The 21,035-nt window shown below is 41.4% G+C and overlaps 3 protein-coding genes across 5 annotated transcripts in view; 1 reads left to right on the top strand and 2 right to left on the bottom strand.

Annotated features, from left to right (window-relative positions):
* LIN52 (lin-52 DREAM MuvB core complex component) overlaps positions 1 to 1,626 on the bottom strand; it is a 129,972-nt gene extending 128,346 nt beyond the window's left edge. The window contains exon 1 of one of the 2 annotated variants that reach the window (XM_064292740.1): positions 1,108 to 1,626. In XM_064292740.1, coding sequence (XP_064148810.1) covers positions 1,108 to 1,138 — 31 coding nt within the window. In that variant the 5' untranslated portion in view covers positions 1,139 to 1,626. The remainder of the gene's footprint in view (positions 1 to 1,107) is intronic. The other variant, XM_010588741.3, reaches the window with a different exon arrangement.
* Positions 1,615 to 20,682, top strand: ALDH6A1 (aldehyde dehydrogenase 6 family member A1). The gene is made up of 12 exons (XM_023546355.2): positions 1,615 to 1,739; positions 8,779 to 8,838; positions 9,817 to 9,891; positions 10,064 to 10,225; positions 10,476 to 10,554; positions 11,406 to 11,708; positions 13,020 to 13,141; positions 14,499 to 14,688; positions 14,889 to 15,070; positions 16,490 to 16,669; positions 16,947 to 17,045; positions 20,297 to 20,682. The coding sequence occupies exons 1-12, from the start codon at positions 1,692 to 1,694 to the stop codon at positions 20,399 to 20,401; spliced, it is 1,605 nt and encodes a 534-aa protein (XP_023402123.2). The 5' UTR covers positions 1,615 to 1,691; the 3' UTR covers positions 20,402 to 20,682.
* BBOF1 (basal body orientation factor 1) overlaps positions 17,040 to 21,035 on the bottom strand; it is a 47,168-nt gene continuing 43,172 nt past the window's right edge. For both annotated transcript variants that reach the window (XM_064292737.1, XM_064292738.1), the window contains exon 12: positions 17,040 to 17,184. In XM_064292737.1, coding sequence (XP_064148807.1) covers positions 17,173 to 17,184 — 12 coding nt within the window. In that variant the 3' untranslated portion in view covers positions 17,040 to 17,172. The remainder of the gene's footprint in view (positions 17,185 to 21,035) is intronic.

Genomic DNA, 21,035 nt, shown 5'->3' with positions numbered 1-21,035 from the left:
TGACACCTGAAACTGAAAAAGTGTTTACATGTTTCGTTCATCTTTTTTGTCTCCCAAAGAATCTAACATTGTGCCTTTCATATTGTAAATACCCGATATACTTTCTCTCCTGGCCTCAATTTTCTCATTCTTAATATCATGAACTTCCAAGATTCCTTCCAAACACAATGTGTTTGTGAGAGAGGGAAAAACTACATCTCAGTGAAATCGGCGGTAAAAGCAAAAATGAAGTGAGTTAAAAATCTCTGCAAGAACGTGAATTTACATAAGTGTAGGAGGGACAATTCAGAAAAGGAGGGTGAGAACGGCTGCACAATTTGAAGAATGTAATCGGTGTCACTGAACTGTCCATGTTGAAATTGCTGAATTGGTATACGTGTTGTTGCGTATATTTTCGACAACAACAACAAATCACTGCAAGACCCTAACTCTCTTAAGCAGAACCAACGCAAAAGCATGTGGGTATGAAAAAACCACAAAACTGCTACCTGAGATGACCTGCATCTTAGACAACACATAAGCAGAAACAACTGTTCATTTACTCGGCGTGAGGAACCAATAATACCTACAGATGAAGAGAGGCTGCGACGTGTGCAAAACCACACCAAATAGCTCAATTCGCATTCTCCTCAGGACTTTCATGGCGAGGGGCCAAGAAGGTCCCCGGCTTTTCTCGCCACCGGGGCAACCGTCCCAATCTGAGGGAACGGGAGAGAATCACGTTTCTCTTTTGGGACTCAGTCCCGGGATGAGGTCAGCTACCAACCCCACTCGGGATGCTCAATGAGAAGAGAACCGACCCTTCAAAGGGGTGCCCCGAGAAAACTACAGTAAAAGGTACCTCTCCTCGGCCCTCAGCCTCCCCCGCATAGAGCTAATGGAGAGCCGGACCGACCCCGCCCTTCTGCGGGGAAACTGGCACCTCTGGAGCCTCGGTGAAGAACCGGCGAGCTGACGAAAGGGACGCATCCCAAGGAAAAGAAGTAGTAAAGGAAAAGAGAGGGGCCCAAGAAAGAAGTGTAAATTCTAAGGGCAGACGGACAGTGGAAATTCTCAGGAGCAAAGAAAGAGGTAGGTGGCAGGCGGAGACTCTAAGCCGGCTCTTACCGTCTGTGGGAGACGCCATCTTCCAACCCATGTCACGTGACGTGGCCAACCGTCGGCGGGAAAGCCGGAGTCCCCAAGCCCCGCCCCGAACGGGGAACCCTATCCCCAACTCGCGGCCGGGTCTTGTTTCGCCGCCGCGTTGGGCGATCTTTGCCTAGCCCCGCCCCCTCGGTGCTAGCCACACCCCCTAACGCTGTTGTTGAGGAGGGGCGACTACAAAGTTCTTGGAAGATCTTATTTACCTTCCTCAGTGAGGGGAGGGGCGGCCCGTGGTCATGCCTGTGGCCAATCGGAGTTCCGGGTTAGGGGGCGTCTCCTTGTGTCTTCAATTTAGAGCACCCAAGTCAGGGGGGCGTCTTCCCTACATCCGCCAATAGAATTTGCTGAGGTGGGAGGGGGCAAGAGCTCTTCCACTTCTGCCAATCACACATCCCCAGGACTGGGATTGAGGGCGAGTGATTGGCTAAGGGGAATGGTCTTCTCTGCAAATGAAGAGGTCCGGCAGGATGGAGGGGCGGGTCCTGGCAGCGGCGGCGCTTCTGGGGACCTCTGAGGCAGTAGTGGCGAAGAGGCGGCGAGGAGCCATGGCGGCAGTGATAGCAGCGGCAGCAGTGCGGGCCCGGATCCTGCAGGCGAGTGAGGGTGGCGCCGAGGGATCGCGAAGCTAGGAATTGGATCCTTTCCGCGCACGCTCTAAGCCAACCTCGGGTGGGACCGTTTTCCTGGCCGAGACCCCTCTTGACTGACCCTGGAGTTCACACCCGACCCGTACGGCCCTGTCCTCCCCACCCCTCACTTTGTACCCTCCCTCGTCCCAGATCCAGCCCTGGGCCAACACCCCTGGCCCATCACCCCCTGGGCCGTCACCCCTGGGCTATCACCCCCGGCCTCGCCGCTTTACAGCGGAGCCTCCGCTTCTCTGGCCCCGCCCCTCCCTGCCTTCACTCTTGTTCTCATCTCTTTCGGTGCACCCACCAGGTACGTAGTGTACACTTCTAGAAGATTGAAAGTTCATTCTGTGACCCTTGCCCCAGGTTTCAGTGAATTCTACTGCAGAAACGATTGCATTTTTAAGATTCTTGACAGAGTCAGCAAAGGTTCATGTTTAAATGTGCTCTTTAACGTGACACCATGGAAAAGTGGGTTGCAGGGGTTTATCTGGTGATCTGGCTCCGCTCATATATTTCTTGCTGTGATTTTTTTTCCTAATTTTTTTTTTTGGAGCCCTGGTGGTGCAGTGGTTAAAAGCTCAGCTGCTAACTAAAAGGTAGGCAGTTTGAATCCACCAGCCGCTCCTTGGACACCCTACGGGGCAGTTCTACTGTGTCCTATGGTGTTGCTATGAGTTCGAATCAACTTGATGGCAGTGGGTTTGGTGTTTTGTTTTGTTTTTATTTTTTTTAGAGTGTCCTTGTTTAGTAGTAGAGAAACAAATTTCCCACCTTATATTTTCCACTACCAACCCCTCCTTGAAATCTTTTCCTGAAATTGGCTTTTTTGCTTTGCCCCCTCTCCATCACAATGAGTCACTGAGAGCTTCAAGTAGGTATTTTGTACTTTGCATCAAGAAGATTCTCCCTACCCACGTACTTTATTTCAGAAACAGACATTGCTTTTCGATTCATTTGAAGAAACTTCTGAAATGACCTGGAAAAGAAAAGAACAGAAATAGTAATCCTTTGCAACTAGGAGTTGCAGTATCAGGAAACTTGGATAGAGGATAGTCTAGATTCTGGGAGCCATGAATATTAGGGGACTATTAAAAAAAAAATTTTTTTTTTTTATTAAAAGAATCAAGGAGAGAGTACATGTTTTCAGTTATTTTAAGTATTCAGTTTATCTTCTTTGTTAAGGTGGCTGGTAAAATTTACCTAGAACCTTTGCTCCTTGGGATATTATCACTCCCACTCAGAGGTAACAAAACCAGTCTTAAAGAGACTCAATGACTTGCCTTAGTGATATGGTGGAAAGAACACAGCTTCACAGTCATACTGAGGAGTATAGTCATACTATCCCAGCTCTACCACTTTGCAGGTAACTAAGGATTAGAATTAATAAATATACTAAGTAAATTTCCTGACACTTATGATCACTCAAGGTCACCTGACTTGTTATTAATAGAGCTGAGAATTCAGGACTTAAATCTTGGTATCTCTTTCTGTATCAGGTACTGTCTCAGGCTTTGGGAAAGGAGAGGTAAGTAAAATATTCACTGAAAGCTCCCCTATTGTAATGCAATAAGTGCGAAAAATAGGGGTGCTAAGAGTGCTATAGGAACATAGAGAGAATGCCCCACGCTCACCCTGGACCAAATTCTGGAAAAGTTTTCAAAAGGGGTTGGCTCTAGGGCTGAGTCTTATAAGACTAGTAGACCATTAGCCAAGGAGAAACAGGAGTTCCTGATAAAGGAAATAGCAAGTATGAAATAAACATCTAGAGAGCAAAAAGTTTGATGCATCTGGGCATAGGATATTTTCTTCAGCAACAATGATAATGAAGAGTGTTTCTTGGGAAATGAAGAAAAGATAGGCAATCTAACCCATCAAAAACTCTGTGATTATGTTCTAGTATACCAGATACAGTGCCTTTTATGCCCTCTTGACAGTGCAGAGGTTGTGTGTAAGAAAAAAAAATAAAAATAAATGTAGACTGCACAAGTTGGCTGATCGTTGTACAGTCATGCACTGCATAATGTCCATTTGGGCACTGTCCAACCACATACACATCCATGGCCCCACTGGTTGTAATACAGTTACATACAGCCAGTCCCCAAGCTGAGTTTGTAGGTAAGTCGAAACAGGTACATACGGTTTTTATTTAGCATCAGTAAGTCAAATGTTTGTCTTAGTAAACAGTATATGTGTTACCCTTCTCTACATATGAAGGAAACGCTGGTGGGGTAATGGTTAAGAGCTATGGCTGCTAACCAAAAGGTCGGCAGTTCGAATCCACCGGCCACTCCTTGGAAACCATATGGGGCAGTTCTACCCTGTCCTATAGGGTCACTATAAGTTGGAATCAACTCGACCACAACGGGTTTGGTTTTGGTTTGGTTTACATATAAAGGAGCCCTATAGTGGTTAAGCATTCAACTGCTAACCAAAAGGTCGGCAGTTCAGTTGGCTGTTGGAATCCACCAGTCATTCTGAGGAAACCCTATGAGGCAGTTGTACTCTGTCTTATAGGGTCACTATGAGTCAGAATAGACTTGACAGCAATGGGTTATGCATATAAAATACTTAAACACTTCCAAACCATATAATGTTTTCATGAGCATCACAAAGTAGTGCATGCGTTCATTATTATGAACCATTATATTTAACTTGAATTTTTAATATAACAGCCTTTATGGCAGTCCATTCTTAAGTATGAGTTGTCCATAAGTCAGACATTTGTAACTCAGGGACTGCTTGTATTATGGTGTTCGCACAACGTCCAAATCACGTAACATTCCATTTCACAGAATTTATCGTGGCCGTTAAGGTGACACATGACTGTATTTTCTACCTTATAAGAGAGTGAAGCAAAATTAATATCAAAAGGTGGCTTGATGAGGACTCACCCCTTTACCTCACAAAATATTAATGAGTACTTACTGTATTCCAGGAACTGTGCCAAGGGCTGAGGACACAACCGTGTAGTGGTATGAGCAATAGAGGAATTCAGGGTGTTTTGTGAACTCCACAGTTAGGTACTTAGCTCAGACCTGAGGTTGACACTTCCTGGGGAAAGTGATGGCTAAATGGGAACCTAAAGGAATAGGAGTAAGCCAAGCCAGTGGGAATGAAATAATCCCAGGCAGAGGGAACAGCATGTGCAGAAGCAATGAGAGCACAAAGCATGTTCAGAATGGCTGCAGCATAGAGAGCAAGGAGGAGAGTGGCAAACTGTCAAACTGGAGAAGTAAAGACAGGGTCTTATACGCGATATTGAGGAGATTAGTCTTTATCCTAAAGGTAATGGGAGGCCATTGCAGGGTTTTAAACAGGGAACTGATCTGATCAGATTTCTGTTTTAGCAAGCCCCTCTGGCTAGATTCAGACGGTTTAAGATTGGAGGCTGGGAGTCCTGTTAGGATGTCCCAGGTGAGAGATAGTGATAGGATAGGCTGGGGTGATGAGAGGAGGGCTAGACAAAGGGGGATGTATTCTGAAGATGTCTAAGAAGGAGAGATTGCCAGGACTTGCTGTTTTATATGCTGTGGGTAGAGAAGGAGGAGATGAGATCACACCCAGGTTTGTATTTGGGCAGCTAGATGAATAGTGGCCCCATTTGCTGAAAGGTAGACAGATTGGTGGAAGGAAGATGAAGAGGGGAGCTTTTTGACAGGTGCCTATGGAACATCCAAGTAGAGATGTAGTCAAGGCAATTTGTTACATGGCATTACTTGAAGAGAAAGATTCCAGCTAAGGACTACATCGTGAGGGCATCATCAGGATCTAGATAAGTAAGCCATAGGAGTAGATGAAATCACCCAGGCAAAGTATGTGGAAGTGAGAAGAAAGGAAGGTCTAGGATGAAGCCTTGAAGGGTTTGAACAGCTAATGGCCTTGTAGAGAACGATGAGTTAGCAAAGAGGCTGAGAAAAAATAGCCAAAGGTAGGAGAGATACAGGGCATCACAGAAGACAAGTGACAACAGGGGTTCAAGAAGGAGGGCATAATTAAGCATGTCACCTCTGCTGAGAGGTCAAATCCAAGGGTGCATGGAAGTCATTGGTACTGGTTCATGAAGGCTGCGATAGATTGAAGAGTGAGTGGGAACTGAGGAAATAAAGATAGTATAGAGAACCCTTTCAAGAAGTTTGGCTGTTAAGAGAAGGAGAGTGGAAGGGAGCATGGGTTTGGGAAGAAAAAGGATTTTTTTTTTTTTAGTGTACATATGGTAATAAAGGAGCTGTCGGATGGGGAGAGGTTTAAAGCACAGGAATGGGGGGGGTAATTGATGGAAGTGTCAGAGACAGCAGGAAGGAATGGCTTCAAAGCACAAGTGCAGAGATTAGCCTTAGATGAAAGGACAGGCACTTCTGCATTCATTGTGCACCTCTCAGTTCCAGTCACTTTGTCTTCGCGGAGGTTGCTAGATACCTTCTCCTTTAGAAGAGGAGGGAAAGAGAAAAGCATGGCTATAGGTGCAGGTCAGTTTTGTAGGTTTGCTAAGTAGGAAGTTGAAGGAGTTCTCATATGAGGGTTTCTGTTTTCTCTGAAGAGGGAAAAACCAGGTCACCTGAGAGTGAGGGGAAGTAGCAGAGTTGAAGTTTTAAGAGAATTGATAAGTTTGAAACAGCAAGGACAGCAAATAGTTAAGTATTCATAATAATACAAAAATATAATAATAATAACAATAGCATTTAATAAGGACCAACTATGTGCTAGCTGGCTTTCTATATGTGGACAGTCGATCACAATAACTCTGAAAAGTAGGTGAACAAGACAGATGCAGGGCCTACACTCAGGAATATACAGTCTTGTTGGGACTTGGGAAACAGGCAAGTAACCAGGCAATTACAACACAGATAAACTGACACAGAACTATAGGCTGCTATGGGAATACAAAAAAGAGACACCTAACCTGGGCCAGTGTGAGGGCCAGTCAGGCCATGTTGCTGCCCAGTGGCTCATTTGTTCAGGAGATATTTATTGAACACCACTATGTACTACAGAGCCCTGGTGGCGCAGTGGTTAAGAACTTGGCTGCTAACCAAAAGGTCAACAGTTTGAATTCACCAGCCGCTCCTTAGAAACCTTATGGGAGGGTCCTACTCTGTCCTGTACGGTTGTTATGAGTCAGAATCGACTTGACAAGTATTGTGTTGATATTAGGAATGTGGCTGTAACTAAGACATGGTGGGTTCCAGGAAAAGGTTGATAATTTGGAATAGCTTTTGTGGGGAATAGGAGAGGAAGCAGACTACAAGGATTGTCTGCTGGTCCAGGGACCAGCACCCCTTCCACTGGACGGTGCTGGAGGAACTCAAACAAATTTTTGCACTTCATGCAGCACTAAACCCTTTGGTTAACACAGTCTCCCTTCAGATAAGCATCTTTCTTTTACCTCCCAGTTTTAAGTATTTCGGAGTCCCTGATGATGCAAATGGTTAATGCGCTTGGTTGCTAACAAAAAGATTGATGGTTGGAGTCTACCCTGAGGTGCCTTGGAAGAAAGGCCTGGTGATCTACTTCCAAAAAATTAGCCATTGAAAATCCTATGGAGCACAGTTGTACTTTGAAATACATGGAGGCGCCATGAGTTGGAATCTACTCAACAGCAACTGGTTCAATGGGTTTCTGAGTGTTTCACTTTGATTAGACTTAAATATTCCTAAAATCCCCTTCCATAACATATATACAAACTATTTTTTTAGAATCTTACAGTTTGAGAGTTACCTTACTGTAACTGACCTCCCCTCCCATTTGCCGACTGTACCCATCAAATGTTACCTATAGGATATCTTGTTTTTCCTATAAGGTATATGTAGCATTTTTTACCAGCTTTTTTGGAATATGATCAACATAAACTGTACCTATTTAACGTGTACAATTTGATAAGTCTTAACATTTGTATAAATTTGTGAAAACATCACACCATGGTGAACATATCCATCACTCCAAAAGTTTCCCTCCCACCCCTCCTTATTACCTTCCCCGCCATCTACAGTCAACTACTCATCTGCTTTCTGACACTGTAGAATAGTTTACATTTTCTAGTTTTATATAAATGGAGTCAAAAAGTATGTGTTTCTTTTATGTCTGACTTCTTTCACTCAGCGTAATTATATATATTATGTTATATATATCAATAGTTCATTTCTCTTTATTGCTGAGTAGTATTCCACAATTAGTTTCCCCATTCACCCATTCATTGGTGGGCATTTGGATTGTTTCCAAGTTTTGAGCTATTACAAATAAAGCTGCTATGAACATTCATGTTCAAGTATTTGTATGAGTATATTTAACTTATATTTGACACTTGCTTATATACTACATTATATTCAAAACCTAGTGTTAGACACTACATGCTGAGTGTTTTCATATTGTTAAATTTATGCTGACTACGTTTTCTAAACCAAAAAATAGGAAAATATGATCTGATGACAAAAATTGTTTTAAATCAGGACTGTCCTAGAAATTGAGGACATTAGCTAGTTTAACAAGGCTGGGTGGCACTAGCGGTTTGCGATCAGCTGCCAACCCTAAGGTTGACGGAACCCACCCAGCTGCTCCACAGAAGAAAAGGCCTGGTGAACTTCATGACAGCCCTGTGTTTGCAGGGTTGAACTGCTCCATAGGGTTTTCAAGGCTGTGACCCTTCAGAAGCAGATCACCAGGTCTGTCTTCCGAGGTGTCTCTCTGCATAGGTTCAAACCACCAACTTTTTGTTTAGTAGTTGAACACTTAACCATTTGCACCAGACAAGAAAACCCTATGGAGCAGTCAAACTCTGTAACAGATGGGGTCGCCATGAATAAGAGGGCAACTCAATGGCAGCTAACAACAATCACTATGGTTTATTATTCTCTTTAAGACTATATAGTCCTTAAAAGCAAACACCAAGTCCTTTCTCATATATCCATAGTAACTAGTATGATATTTAGTCTACAGTAGCCGTTCACTAAGTTTTTAATAATTTCCTGTTCTCATTTATCAAAATAATCATTCTTCTACCTCATAGGTTTCTTCCAAGGTGAACTCTATCTGGTATCCATTATCCTCCTTCTCTTCCTCTTCAGTGGTGAGTTTATTTGACACTAAAGGTTGACTTCTGAGAAGGAACCCAATATATAGTTTTTTTCTTTTGAAAAATTTCCCTTCTAAGATTACTATGTCAAAAGATACATTTTCATAGCTTCTAGAGCTTTTGTTGACTCTGCCAAAGAGTTGTCATCTTAACAATCTTTAGAGTTGTTTTTATAGACTGTATGTAAGCCATTTGCAGTACCCAAAATCTATTAAATAAGGACTAAGGCAAAAAATCCTTTCTATATGGAAGCACACACCACTGTAACACAAATGGTTCACAGACCCATTTGAAAATTTAATGAAAGCAAGCTACTTTTTCAGAAAAATATAAATAGGAATATTTTTGAAAATCTTTGGATCATAAATGTAATACGTGCTCATGGCAATGCGATAGAAGATCATTTGGGCCAAAAAGTCATCAGAGCTAATCTTTGTTAACACAAAGTCTTCTGCTCTTTTAGTATAAGCTTCACAGTGATGTGTGCTTACTTATCTGTTCTTAGTAATTAAATTCCACTGTGTGATTAGTAGGGAATTTCCCATTCTCAGAGAGATCACAGTATTGAGGGGTTCTGCCACATCTTAAGGGGATCTCTGGTGGTGCAGTGGTTAAAGTGCCTGGCTGCTAACCAAAAGGTCAGCACTTTGAACCCACCAGCTGCTCCATGGGAGAAAGATGTGGCAGTCTGCATCCGTAAAGATTTACAGACTTGGAAACCCTACGGGGCAGTTATACTTTGTCCTTTAGGGTTACTATGAGTCAGAATTGACTCGATGGTAGTGGGTTTAGGTTTGGGCTACATCTTAATATGCACTATAGCCAGATATGCTGTGTATCTCTTGTCCTAGTGGTAACATTTCTAGAGAGCAGAAGATTCAGGTATCCTAATTCCTTCCTCTTTCTGAAGGGAAAAAGCATAAGCAAAACAATTAACAAATACAAAGTTTTCTGTTTTGTTTTGTTTTTCAGTCAACTGTAAAACTCTTCATTGATGGGAAATTTGTTGAATCCAAAAGTGACAAATGGATTGACATCCACAACCCAGTAAGCAAAGCTGCTTTGGGACTCAAACTGACTAGCCTAGAATTCTGGGATCATGGTGGGAAAGTGGGGACCTGAGTGTCTGTGATGAAGTGTACCGTGCTGCCTCTGACTAGATGGAAAATGGAGAAAGTGGGGCAGGAGCAAAGTATGATGTGCTGCTTTTTCCCATCAGGCCACCAATGAGGTAATTGGTCGGGTCCCTGAAACCACCAAGGCTGAAATGGATGCAGCCATTGCGTCCTGCAAACGTGCTTTTCCTGCATGGGCAGACACTTCAGTATTAAGCCGTCAGCAGGTCCTGCTCCGCTATCAACAACTTATTAAAGAAAACTTGGTAAGAAATTTGAACTGTCTAATTTTCCAAATTGGTGCCTAGGGGATACTTGTTATTCCCACAGAAGCCCTTTTAGTTGCTTTTCCCTAACTCTACCATGCAGAGTCAAAAATTCTACCATACAGAGAGACACTGATCATTACCTCTCCCCAGTACTGCCTTTTCTCTGAGTTTCGTTCTGCTTGGCTACCTGAGAGCTAAACGGAGGCCCATTCTTGCATTAGTTTCTATTTGTGTGTTTTCTCTCTAGAAAGAAATTGCCCGGTTAATCACTTTGGAACAAGGGAAGACCCTAGCTGATGCTGAAGGAGATGTATTTCGAGGCCTTCGTAAGCTGGGAGTTCCATGGGGTGGGGGGGAGTTCAGAAACCTTTGGGAAGAAACAAAGGAATATGGGAGGCAAAGATCTCAAAATGGTGTGTTGCTTCTTCCTTTATGTAGATAATGCTATCCTTTCATATCATCTTTAATACTTGTGAAAATTGGCAATACTTCTCAGGTATCTGTAAGATTGATTTATACTTCATTCTTTATTTTACTCAAATGATCTCCTAGTAAGTATATGCATTTCACTGTCTTTTTCTTATTTGTCGTCGTCATTGTTAGGTGCCATTGAGTCAACTCCGACTCACAGTGACCCCACGTACAACAGAACGAAACACTGCCTGGTTTTGTGCCATCCCCACAATTGTTGTTATGCTTAAGCCCATTGCTGCAGCCACTGTATCCATCCATATTTTGAGTGCCTTCCGACCTGAGGGGTTCATCTTCTGGCACTGTATCAATGTTCTACTGCTATTCATAAGGTTTTCGCTGGCTAATTCTTTTCAGAAGTAGACCTCCAGGTCCTTCTTCCTAGTCTGTCTTAGTCTGGAACCTCAGCTGAAACCTGTCTGCTGTGGGTAACCCTGCTGGTATTTGAATACCGGTGGCGTAGCTTCCAGCATCACAGCAACATGCAAGCCCCCACGGTACGACAAACTGACAGACGTGTGGAGGTTTTCCTATTTAGAGAATTGAATTTTGTACATCCCCTTCACATGGAAGGACAAGTCAGTGTTTCTTCCCTCAGGCATTGGCCTGAGCCACGCCCTGTCTGAAGAGCTAGGTAGAGCCTGACAAAGCTAAATGGCATGTAGTGTAGAGAGCCAGTAGTCTGATTTCTTCTTCTCTGTTCTAGAGGTGGTTGAGCATGCCTGTAGTGTGACATCCCTCTTGTTGGGAGAGACCATGCCATCAATCACCAAAGATATGGACCTTTATTCCTACCGTCTGCCTCTGGGGGTGTGTGCAGGCATTGCTCCATTCAATTTTCCTGCCATGATCCCCCTTTGGATGTTTCCGATGGCCATGGTGTGTGGAAATACCTTCCTAATGAAACCATCAGAGCGAGTCCCTGGAGCAACAATGCTTCTTGCTAAGTTGCTCCAGGACTCTGGTGCTCCTGATGGAACACTGAATATCATCCATGGACAACATGAAGGTAACTGCCCTCCTGCATGTGGCTGTTAATCTGGCTACCAAAAAACCAAAGTATTGAGTGGTGGTGGGGGTGTTTTAGGATGAGGAACCTATGGAGCAAGGGATTCACTAGTAAGTGACCTCCATGTTCAAAGGTAATGTTTGTTGACTATTTCGCCATCTCTGTGTGCTAAGGTAACTGGGGAATAGCAGAGCTTCTTGCCCAACAGTGTACATTGGGAGACCAGAAATATGGATTAGGGCTAGACACAGGTAGGATTAAAGAGAAAGCTTTCACTTCAATATAGACAAAATTCATGAGGATATTTAACTCTGAGGATTTATAGGCCGCAGAGAGACTTATGGCCTTCTAATTCATATAATAATAGCTAATACTTAAATAGTGCTTTTGTGTTTCAGGCACTTTCCTAGTGCTTCTCATATATTATGTCATTTAATCTTTACAACTACCTTTTGAGATAGGTAGGTAGTATTATTTTTCCATTTTACGAACGAGAAAATTGAGGCATAGTAAAATTAATTTGCTCAAAGTCACACTATTAGGAATTGTCAAAGCCAGGCTGTGTGTACCCAAGAAGATTGACTTAATTCTTGCTTTTAAACACTATTGCTATATTGCCTCTCACATTGAGGGTACAACAGTATCTGACAGCCCCTGTATATATATTTTTTATTGTGCTTTAGATGAAGGCTTACAGAGCAAATTAGTTTCTCATTTAACAATACACATATTGTTTTGTGAGTTTGGTTGCCAATCCCATGACATGTCAACACTCTCACCTTCTGGATCTTGGGTTCCCCATTATCAGTTTTCCTGTCCCCTCCTGTCTTCTCTTCCTTGCCCCTGGGCTGGTATGCCCATTTAGTCTTGTTTTGTTTTATGGGCCTGTCTGATCTTTGGCTGAAGGGTGAGTCTCAGGAGTAACTTTAATACTGAGTTAAAAGGGTGTCTGGGGGCCGTACTCTCAGGGATTCTCCAAGAAATATCACATTCTTAAAGGACAAAAAGGAAGGGTCAAGTATTGAAAGGCTGTTATTTTGGAGGAAAATAAGAGTTATAGCCTGCAGAGTTACAAGTGGAAATTCTGGAAGAGCAAGTAAGAAAAATAAGGAAGGGAAGGGTTAAATGGAATTTGTAATTTAAGGAATTTAAGAGAGGCAAGTAAAGAGAGAACTTCATGTGAGAATCCTGGGTAGAAAAACAAAAATCTGAACTTTTCTAATCACTAGAAGTGGGGAGAGGAACTTTACCATGCTAAGAAGGCTATAGTTGTTTGTTCCTTTGTGGTGATCATTTATTTTCTTCTTAAAGCTGTAAATTGTATTTGTGATCATCCGGACATCAAAGCAATCAGCTTTGTGGGCTCCAACCAGGCAGGAGAGTACATCTTCGAGAGAGGGTCAAGACACGGCAAGAGGGTTCAAGCCAATATGGTGACTTTTTATTTTTTTCCCCAGTCTTTATTATATGTGCTCAAATTACCTAGAAATAACCCTTCAGCAGAAGGGCCACTCATCCCACTGTAATGCCATTGTTTCTTAATTACCTTTTCATCCTGAATGTCTTTTTTGAACCCTATAACCTTGAACCTGGTTATAGTCTAAGTCACCTTATTTACCTGTACATGTACAACAAATATAGGCAACAAAGGGCACATTCCTGCCTAAGAATGTGTTTTAAATTTTTTGGGCTTCAGTAGTAGTGGCCAGATTCTGGTTCTGGGCCTTTTTCTTCCTGCCTGTCCTGTTTTCTCATACTGTGCTTCTAACCCTTTATCTTTCCTTCTTTTAAGGTGTATCCTAACCATTAAGATTATAATCTTCTCTGAGGGCCCAGGCTATTTAAGGCACTGGAAAGAGCCAAATAGCCCCATATATGAGCATGGTTTACTTGGTTACATAGTTCTACTGTTCTTTTCTTAGTTCCTTGCCAAATTCATAGCTAGCTGTTATTGGGCAGAATTCTTTGATATTGAAGTCCAGTTGCAGCTTTCTCACCCTTTGGCTAATGGTGCAGAAAGGTTAGCCATCTAAGCACAGACTTGGAAACTATACGTGTTTTCCTTTCATGACTGAATATGTTTTGGTCAATTTGATTTTAGCACCCCCCCCCGCCCCGCCCCAGTTCACTATATACTTAACTGTGTATATTCTGTGTTCAACATTATGTGTAAGGGGATAAAGTAGAAGACATGGTATCTATCCATGCACTCAACCATAGAGCTGTTGGAAATGTGTATGTGGAAATGACCATATTCCATACTCCATAGAAAAGAAGTTTCTGAGGCTCTATTTAGAAGCAAGATAATTTGGTAACCTTTTTTTTTTTTGAGAAATTTTCAGATCTACATTCTATGTTGCCTGGCAGCCAGCTACCAGCATTGTTATTATTGGCATCTCTTTGTTTATATTGCTCTTCATAAAACTGGAAACTCCAACAGACAACAAATTCTTTCCTATCTAATTCAGGAAAGAGAAGTTTTTCTTGGTTCTTGGATGCAGTATCTAGTCTGTCAGTTTGACTGATGTGATTGGGGCTTTTTTTGAGGAGGGGAGAGGAATGTTTTGATGTAAATAAACACATATCAGCTGGCAAAGTGAAGAAAAAGTAAACTAGAAACTTGCTCAATGCTGCCAAGACTTCAGCAGTATCAAAAATGATAATCTGTCCTCAAAGCAAGAGAGGATGAATTCCTTTAATTCTCATTTGAAACCTCAGATTCTTTGCATAATTTCTTAGCTTAATTGTATTTGGCCAAGGAAGACACATGTACTTTTTGTGTTTTCTTAGGGAGCCAAGAACCACGGAGTAGTCATGCCAGATGCCAATAAGGAAAATACTCTGAACCAGCTGGTTGGGGCAGCATTTGGAGCTGCTGGTCAGCGCTGCATGGCTCTTTCGACAGTGATCCTTGTTGGAGAAGCCAAGAAGTGGCTGACAGAACTAGTGGAGCGAGCCAAAAACCTGAGAGTCAATGCAGGTCATCAATCATCTGCCTAGCTCCTTTAGATTTTGCATCTGTGGTACTAAACCCTTGGTTTTAGCATTGGCCTTGGCCAGTGGAAACAGTCATGTCTATTCTTCCCATTGCTTCTCTTTATTCTGTACTTGTCATTTGGATTCATCATTGTAATAGTCATAATTTATGTTAATAAAGACTTTAAATCTCTCGTTTTGCAGGCAACCAGCCTGGAGCTGATCTTGGCCCTCTGATTACTCCCCAGGCCAAAGAGCGAGTCTGTAATCTGATTGACAGTGGAAACAAGGAGGGAGCTTCCATCCTTCTTGATGGACGAAAAATTAAAGTCAAAGGCTATGAAAATGGCAACTTTGTTGGACCAACCATCATCTCAAATGTCAAGGTGAACAAACAGAGAAAATCATCTCATAGGCAACTTTTATTATTTATTTTTCAAATGAGAGCTAAAGACACCTTAGAGGCTATGTAATCTCATTCTCTCAATTTATAGATGAAGACATGAAAGGCCAGAGACTGTTTATCTGAAATCTGAATGAGTCCCCCCTCCTAACTCCCAACCAGAGTTCGTTTCACTATTATCAGGGGTTGGCAAACTTTCTGTAAATATTCTCAGCTCTGCCAGGACATATTGTCTGTATCACAACTACTACTCAAATCTGATACTGTAGTGCAAAAGCAGCCATAAAAATGAGTGTGGCAAAAAAAAATGAGATGTGGCGGTATTCCAATGAAACTGTATTTGTGGACACTGCAATTCTAATTTCTTATACATTTTACACATCTTGAAATAACTTCTATTTCCATCCACTTAAAAATGTAAAAACCATTCTTGGTTCATGGGCTGTACCAAAACAGACAGCAAGCCACATTTGGTTTACCAACCCCTGCCCCTTTACTCTTTTCGTTGCTTGCTTTGTTTAATGTGAATTCTTTTTTCTCTCGCCCTCTTATTGCCTAGCTTATAGCTATTTCAGTATCTTAATCAATATGCCAACCACTCAATATTTATTGGATGCCCACTATGTGCCCAAAACTTTGCTGCATATTGACCAAAAAGTGACAAAAGAAAAATAATTAATCTGTCAAATTTTATTTATCAAAACTCTGCAAGTCTTGAGAAGTTAAAATTAATGACTAAATTGATGTTAGGAGGCTTTTTTTGGAATTCATGTATCTCCACTTACCTATTAAACTCCCAAATAATAAAGAGTGTAATGTTAGTAGAAATTATGAAATCTCCTGCCACAGGACCATAGAGGAAAAGTTTACTCAGCAACAAATACAGCTGACTAGCTGTTGTGGTGAAGGATGTTTTGAATGCTTGTGACCTGGTATCAAAATATAAATGAATAGACTAATTTGGGAGACAAGGGGTAAATGAAAATGGATTACGTTACAGAAAACTTACACAGGGTTTCTTTGAACAGAACATTTCTCCTGCTATGTTTAACATATATTTGATTTATAAAAATGAATCTTCATGTAAATTTTCAGTAACAACTTGTGTAGAAGTTGTACAGGTGTTAGAACTAGTGATGGGTCATGAGACCTAAAAGAACAGTGCTTGAAGGAAAGGGGTGTGGTCACAGTCAATAGGAATTTCAAGTTGTTTATACGATGGGGAGTGTGGAAGTTAGAACACAGAGAGAGGACTTTTTTTTATAGGTGGCTTAAGATGAAAAGAGATTGCTAACGTGAACGTTGTCCATGTAAGTGGTGGGTAATACGTGAAGTAACAAGCGTACTATACTCAGAATCTAAAAAAAGCTGACTTCTTTTCTGGATCCATCATTCCTGGCAGCCAAATATGACATGTTACAAAGAAGAGATTTTTGGTCCGGTTCTTTTGGTTCTGGAGACAGACACACTGGATGAAGCCATCAAGATTGTAAATGAAAACCCATATGGAAATGGAACTGCCATCTTCACCACCAATGGAGCCACTGCTCGGAAATATTCACACCTGGTGGACGTTGGACAGGTTTGTGAACAGAATTGTAGGAAATTATTATAGCCGCTTCCTGTTTCCTATCTGAGGGAGACAGTAAACAAGTGATTGGTCACCGCAACTTGTTTAAAGATTGCCCCTCTAATCTCCCACAATGCCTCCTTTCTTCCTGAGGAATAAAAGTTCCTGGGGTGGAGGATGGAGCAGAAAGTAACCATTTAAAAATGATCTCTCTGATGCCTTTTGCTTCTAAATGGAGAATTCCTTTGTTTGAGTTCTTAGTATTTGATGTGGATTTGTTCTGCTTTAGGTGGGTGTGAATGTCCCCATTCCAGTGCCTTTGCCAATGTTCTCATTCACTGGCTCTCGAGCTTCCTTCAGGGGAGACACCAATTTCTATGGCAAACAGGTAATTTTAAGTTTAAAAAAATTTTTTTTCTCTAAGAAACTTTCTTGAACATATTCAGGAGTAAGGATTCTGCAAAGAAAGGCCTGCCAGCAGCTTCTGTGAGGTCATATGTAGGTCAGCAATGTTGTCAGTAGGTACCCTAGAAAAGATTTCAGAGTTAACAAGATTTTGCCAAAGCTGTTTCTTCCTGAATAACTCAAGGCAGTGTAGTTTTGGGGGAAGAGCATGGGGAAGTCCAAGCTTTTGTATATGCCATTTCCTCTGCCTGTGACCCGCCTCCCCGCTTTTGTCTAATTCCTAGTCATCTGATGCGTCTCACTTTAAAGAATGGACACCTCCAAAATCATCTGTGACTACCAGCATCCCCCTTTCTCAGTGCTTGTGTTGGGAATGCCCTCCTGTGCTCCCACTGCACATACTTCCCCTGTAATAGTTATCTGTTTACAAAAAATTTTATTGAGTACCTTCTTTGTACCAAACATGAATACAGAACTGAACAAGAAAAACAAGGCAGATCTGAAGGCACCTTGCCTGCATTCAGATCCCAACTTGGCGAATTAGTAGAGTTGTGACCCTGGGGAAGTTATGTATCTTCTCTGTGAATCAAGTCTTTTCACTTATAAAATGAGGATAACAATAGTACCTATATCTTACAACTTTATGAGGATTAAATTGCCACTATTATGTCCTTCAGCAGGTGCAGCTCTCCTCAGGCAGGAATAGCTAGGCATGCCCAGACAGCAGGAATGGGCTGGAGCACAGTGAGCGTGTGAAGAGGAGAGCAGTGTGAGATGTGGCTAGAGAGGCAGGCAGGCCCAGTCGTGTAGGGCTCTTTACACCACAGGAAGAAGCCTTTTGTATTGCAATTATTGTTTCCTTATCTGTAGTACCTAGCACAAAACAGGTACCCTAACATTTGTTGAACAAAGGAGCTAATGGAAGTTCTTTGTAGTCCCATAGAAGAACAGCCAATTTCAAGCCTTCCTTAATAAATTAAATGTTTTCTATACAGGTTTGTCCTTTTATAGATAAATTAAAAAATTAACAGTGGGATTATATAGCAGATATGACAGTCCAACTGGCTAAGAAGTTGGCACTTGGTTATTTTGCAGCTGATTATCCAATTTGTGTATTAGTCACGGTTTTTGCAAAATTGACTAATTTAATACTGGTAACAAGCATTTCTTTTAGGGGAAGCAGAGTAAAACCATTGCTTAAAATAGTTTTTTCTTCCCTTTTTCTTTTGGTTTAATTACTATTAAACTACTCTAATTACTATTATTACTACGCTGTTAAGTGAGGTTTCTTGGAAGAAAGGATTGACCTCATACAGTTTGAAGTCTTAAATCATTAAGTAATTAAATTGCTACTTTGCATTCTGAAAAGAACACAAGGAATGATTCTTACATAATAGAATATAAAAGTTAGTTGTATCTTATGTCAAAAGTATATAGCAGTCTCTAAAGTTGTTTTTAATGTGTTCAAATGATCCAGATTTTATCAAATAATTCTGAAAGGATATTTTAATTAAGCTGGTGTGTTTTTTCCTAAAACATCTTTCTAGCTTGCTAGTAATTTCTTGGTAATCTTCTCAGTGTTTAGATCTGCATGATATATTCTCTGTTGCTCCAGCCTATTCTCATAAAACAAACAACTTAAAAAAATGTATTATGTATATATATATATATATATATATATATATCTGAGGATTAAAGTGCACCTGACCCAAGCCACGGCATTTTCAGTTGCCTCATATGCATGTGAAAGCTGGACAATAATAAGGAAGACCAATGAAGAATTGATGCATTTGAATTATAGTGTTGGTGAAGAATACTGCATATACCATGGACTTCCAGAGAAATGAACAAATCTGTCTTAGACGAAGCACAGCGAGAATGCTTCTTAGAAGCAAGGATGGCAAGACTTCGTCTCACTACTTTGGACATGTTATCAGGAGGGACCAGTCCCTGAAGAAGGATATCATGCTTGATAAAGTAGAGGAGCAATGAAAAAGAGGAAGACCCTGGACAAGATGGATTGACACAGTGGCTGCAACAATGGGCTCAAACAGCAACGAGTATGATGATGGCGCTGGACTGGGCTGTATTTCATACTGGACTCGACAGCACTTAACAACAATATATATGTGTCTCTATATATATAGAGAGAGACACATATAGGCAACCCCGGTAGCGTAGTGGTTAAGTGCCACGGCTGCAACCAAAGGGTCAGCAGTTCGAATCTGCCAGGCGCTCCTTGGAAACTCTATGGGGCAGTTCTACTCTGTCCTGTAGGGTCGCTATGAGTCAGAATCGACTCGACGGCACTGGGAGATATATATATATATATATATACATATATGTACCCGTGTATGTATGTATATATGTGTGTGTGTGTATCACTCATTGCTGTCTAGTTGATTTCGACTCATAGCAACTGCCCCATAGGGTTTCCAAGGCTGCAGCCTTTAGAGAAGCGGACTGCCACGTCTTTCTCCCATGGAGCGGCTTGTGGATTAGCAGCAGAGTGCTTTTACCACTGTGCCACCATATCCTTAACTGCTTTTGACTCACACGTTATAGGTGATTTAGAAGTGACTGTATAATATCAGACATTTTACTTCAGATTTATTTGTAGGATATTTTGAATTTTCCAATTTAGCATAGAGGTGGTTATCACTGACGATTTAATATATATTAAATGGCCCAAAATATATTTCACTCCTTTATTCCTTTTTCTTCTTCATGGGAAGAAAAGGAAAACTAACACTTGTTAGGCAGCAGTTACTTTGCTAGGATATTTTTATACATAATTTCATTTACTCCTCACAGCGTTGCTGTGAGGGGGACATTATGTCACAGATGAGGCCCAAGGTTAAACTAAAGTCCTTTAAGGAGTAGAGGCAGGATCTGAGTCAAATCTATTGACTTTAGAGCATATGACATTCAGCTCTAGGAATAGAATGACCTACAAATTTACCAGATTATGTTGTTTAATTTTTCCTTTTAGATGCTCTTGGCTTAGAAGTTCTAGTTTCGACATACTAATGATAGTTAAGGTTTGACTGCTTGCTGTGAGCCAGGTATTATGCTAAGAGTTTTACAGGGATTATCTCATGAACAGGATATTGAATTGTGGTTGTACCTATTCCTCAAGTTGGGAAGTGGGTACTTTTCAAAAGGTGATGAAAAGAGGAGTCATGAAATCCTTGGGGAATGTACACTAATTCTTTTTTTCTTTGTTCTCTTTAGGGCATCCAATTCTATACTCAGCTAAAGACCATCACTTCTCAGTGGAAAGAAGAAGATGCCACTCTTTCCTCACCTGCGGTAGCCATGCCTACCATGGGCCATTAGAAACAAGTTTGTTCCAGACTCAGTCCATCCTGAGTGATCTTTTATTCTTGACTAACTTCATTTGCCAACTTTGTTCAGATAATTAGCAGTTCCCTGGGATTGGAATACCTTGCAACTAAAATCGTCCGCAGGGCCTTTAGTCCCTGCAGAGTTGCTATACAGAGACTCCTAGTGTAACTTTAAAATCAGATTTTCACTTGCTCTTCCTACTTCTATTTTTGAGGTAACTAACTGTGAAATGCCTATTTGGAATGAGAGTGTAAGATCTGTTTTCTAAAAATTCTTCCTTTTTCTTGAAAACTTGGAGGAGGAGAAGGCTAATGTATGTAAAGATCTTCCAGTAATTTGGAAGAGGAACTCTTGGGTGGGGAAACAGGATAGAAACAATTGACCCTTTGGCTGGTTCTCAGACACAGCCCTACATAAATGCTGGTAGAGGAAACCCCTCTGCTAAGTCTTCCTGTGCCTCTAATTTATCCCACACTACATAAGATATGATCCATTTCTACTTATCCTGAAGGTGTGACAACTGCTTTCTTTTCTGCTAAATGCCACTTGGTTTTCCTAGTGATTCACAACCACTATCTAATTCTATCACTGTCAGTGTTCTTGCTTCTTAAAATCATCACTTCTC

This window comes from Loxodonta africana, chromosome 10 (genome assembly GCF_030014295.1).
Source record: "Loxodonta africana isolate mLoxAfr1 chromosome 10, mLoxAfr1.hap2, whole genome shotgun sequence".
Lineage (NCBI taxonomy): Eukaryota > Metazoa > Chordata > Mammalia > Proboscidea > Elephantidae > Loxodonta > Loxodonta africana.
Note: the sequence above shows the minus strand (reverse complement) of the source record. Positions and strands in the feature narration are given on the sequence as shown.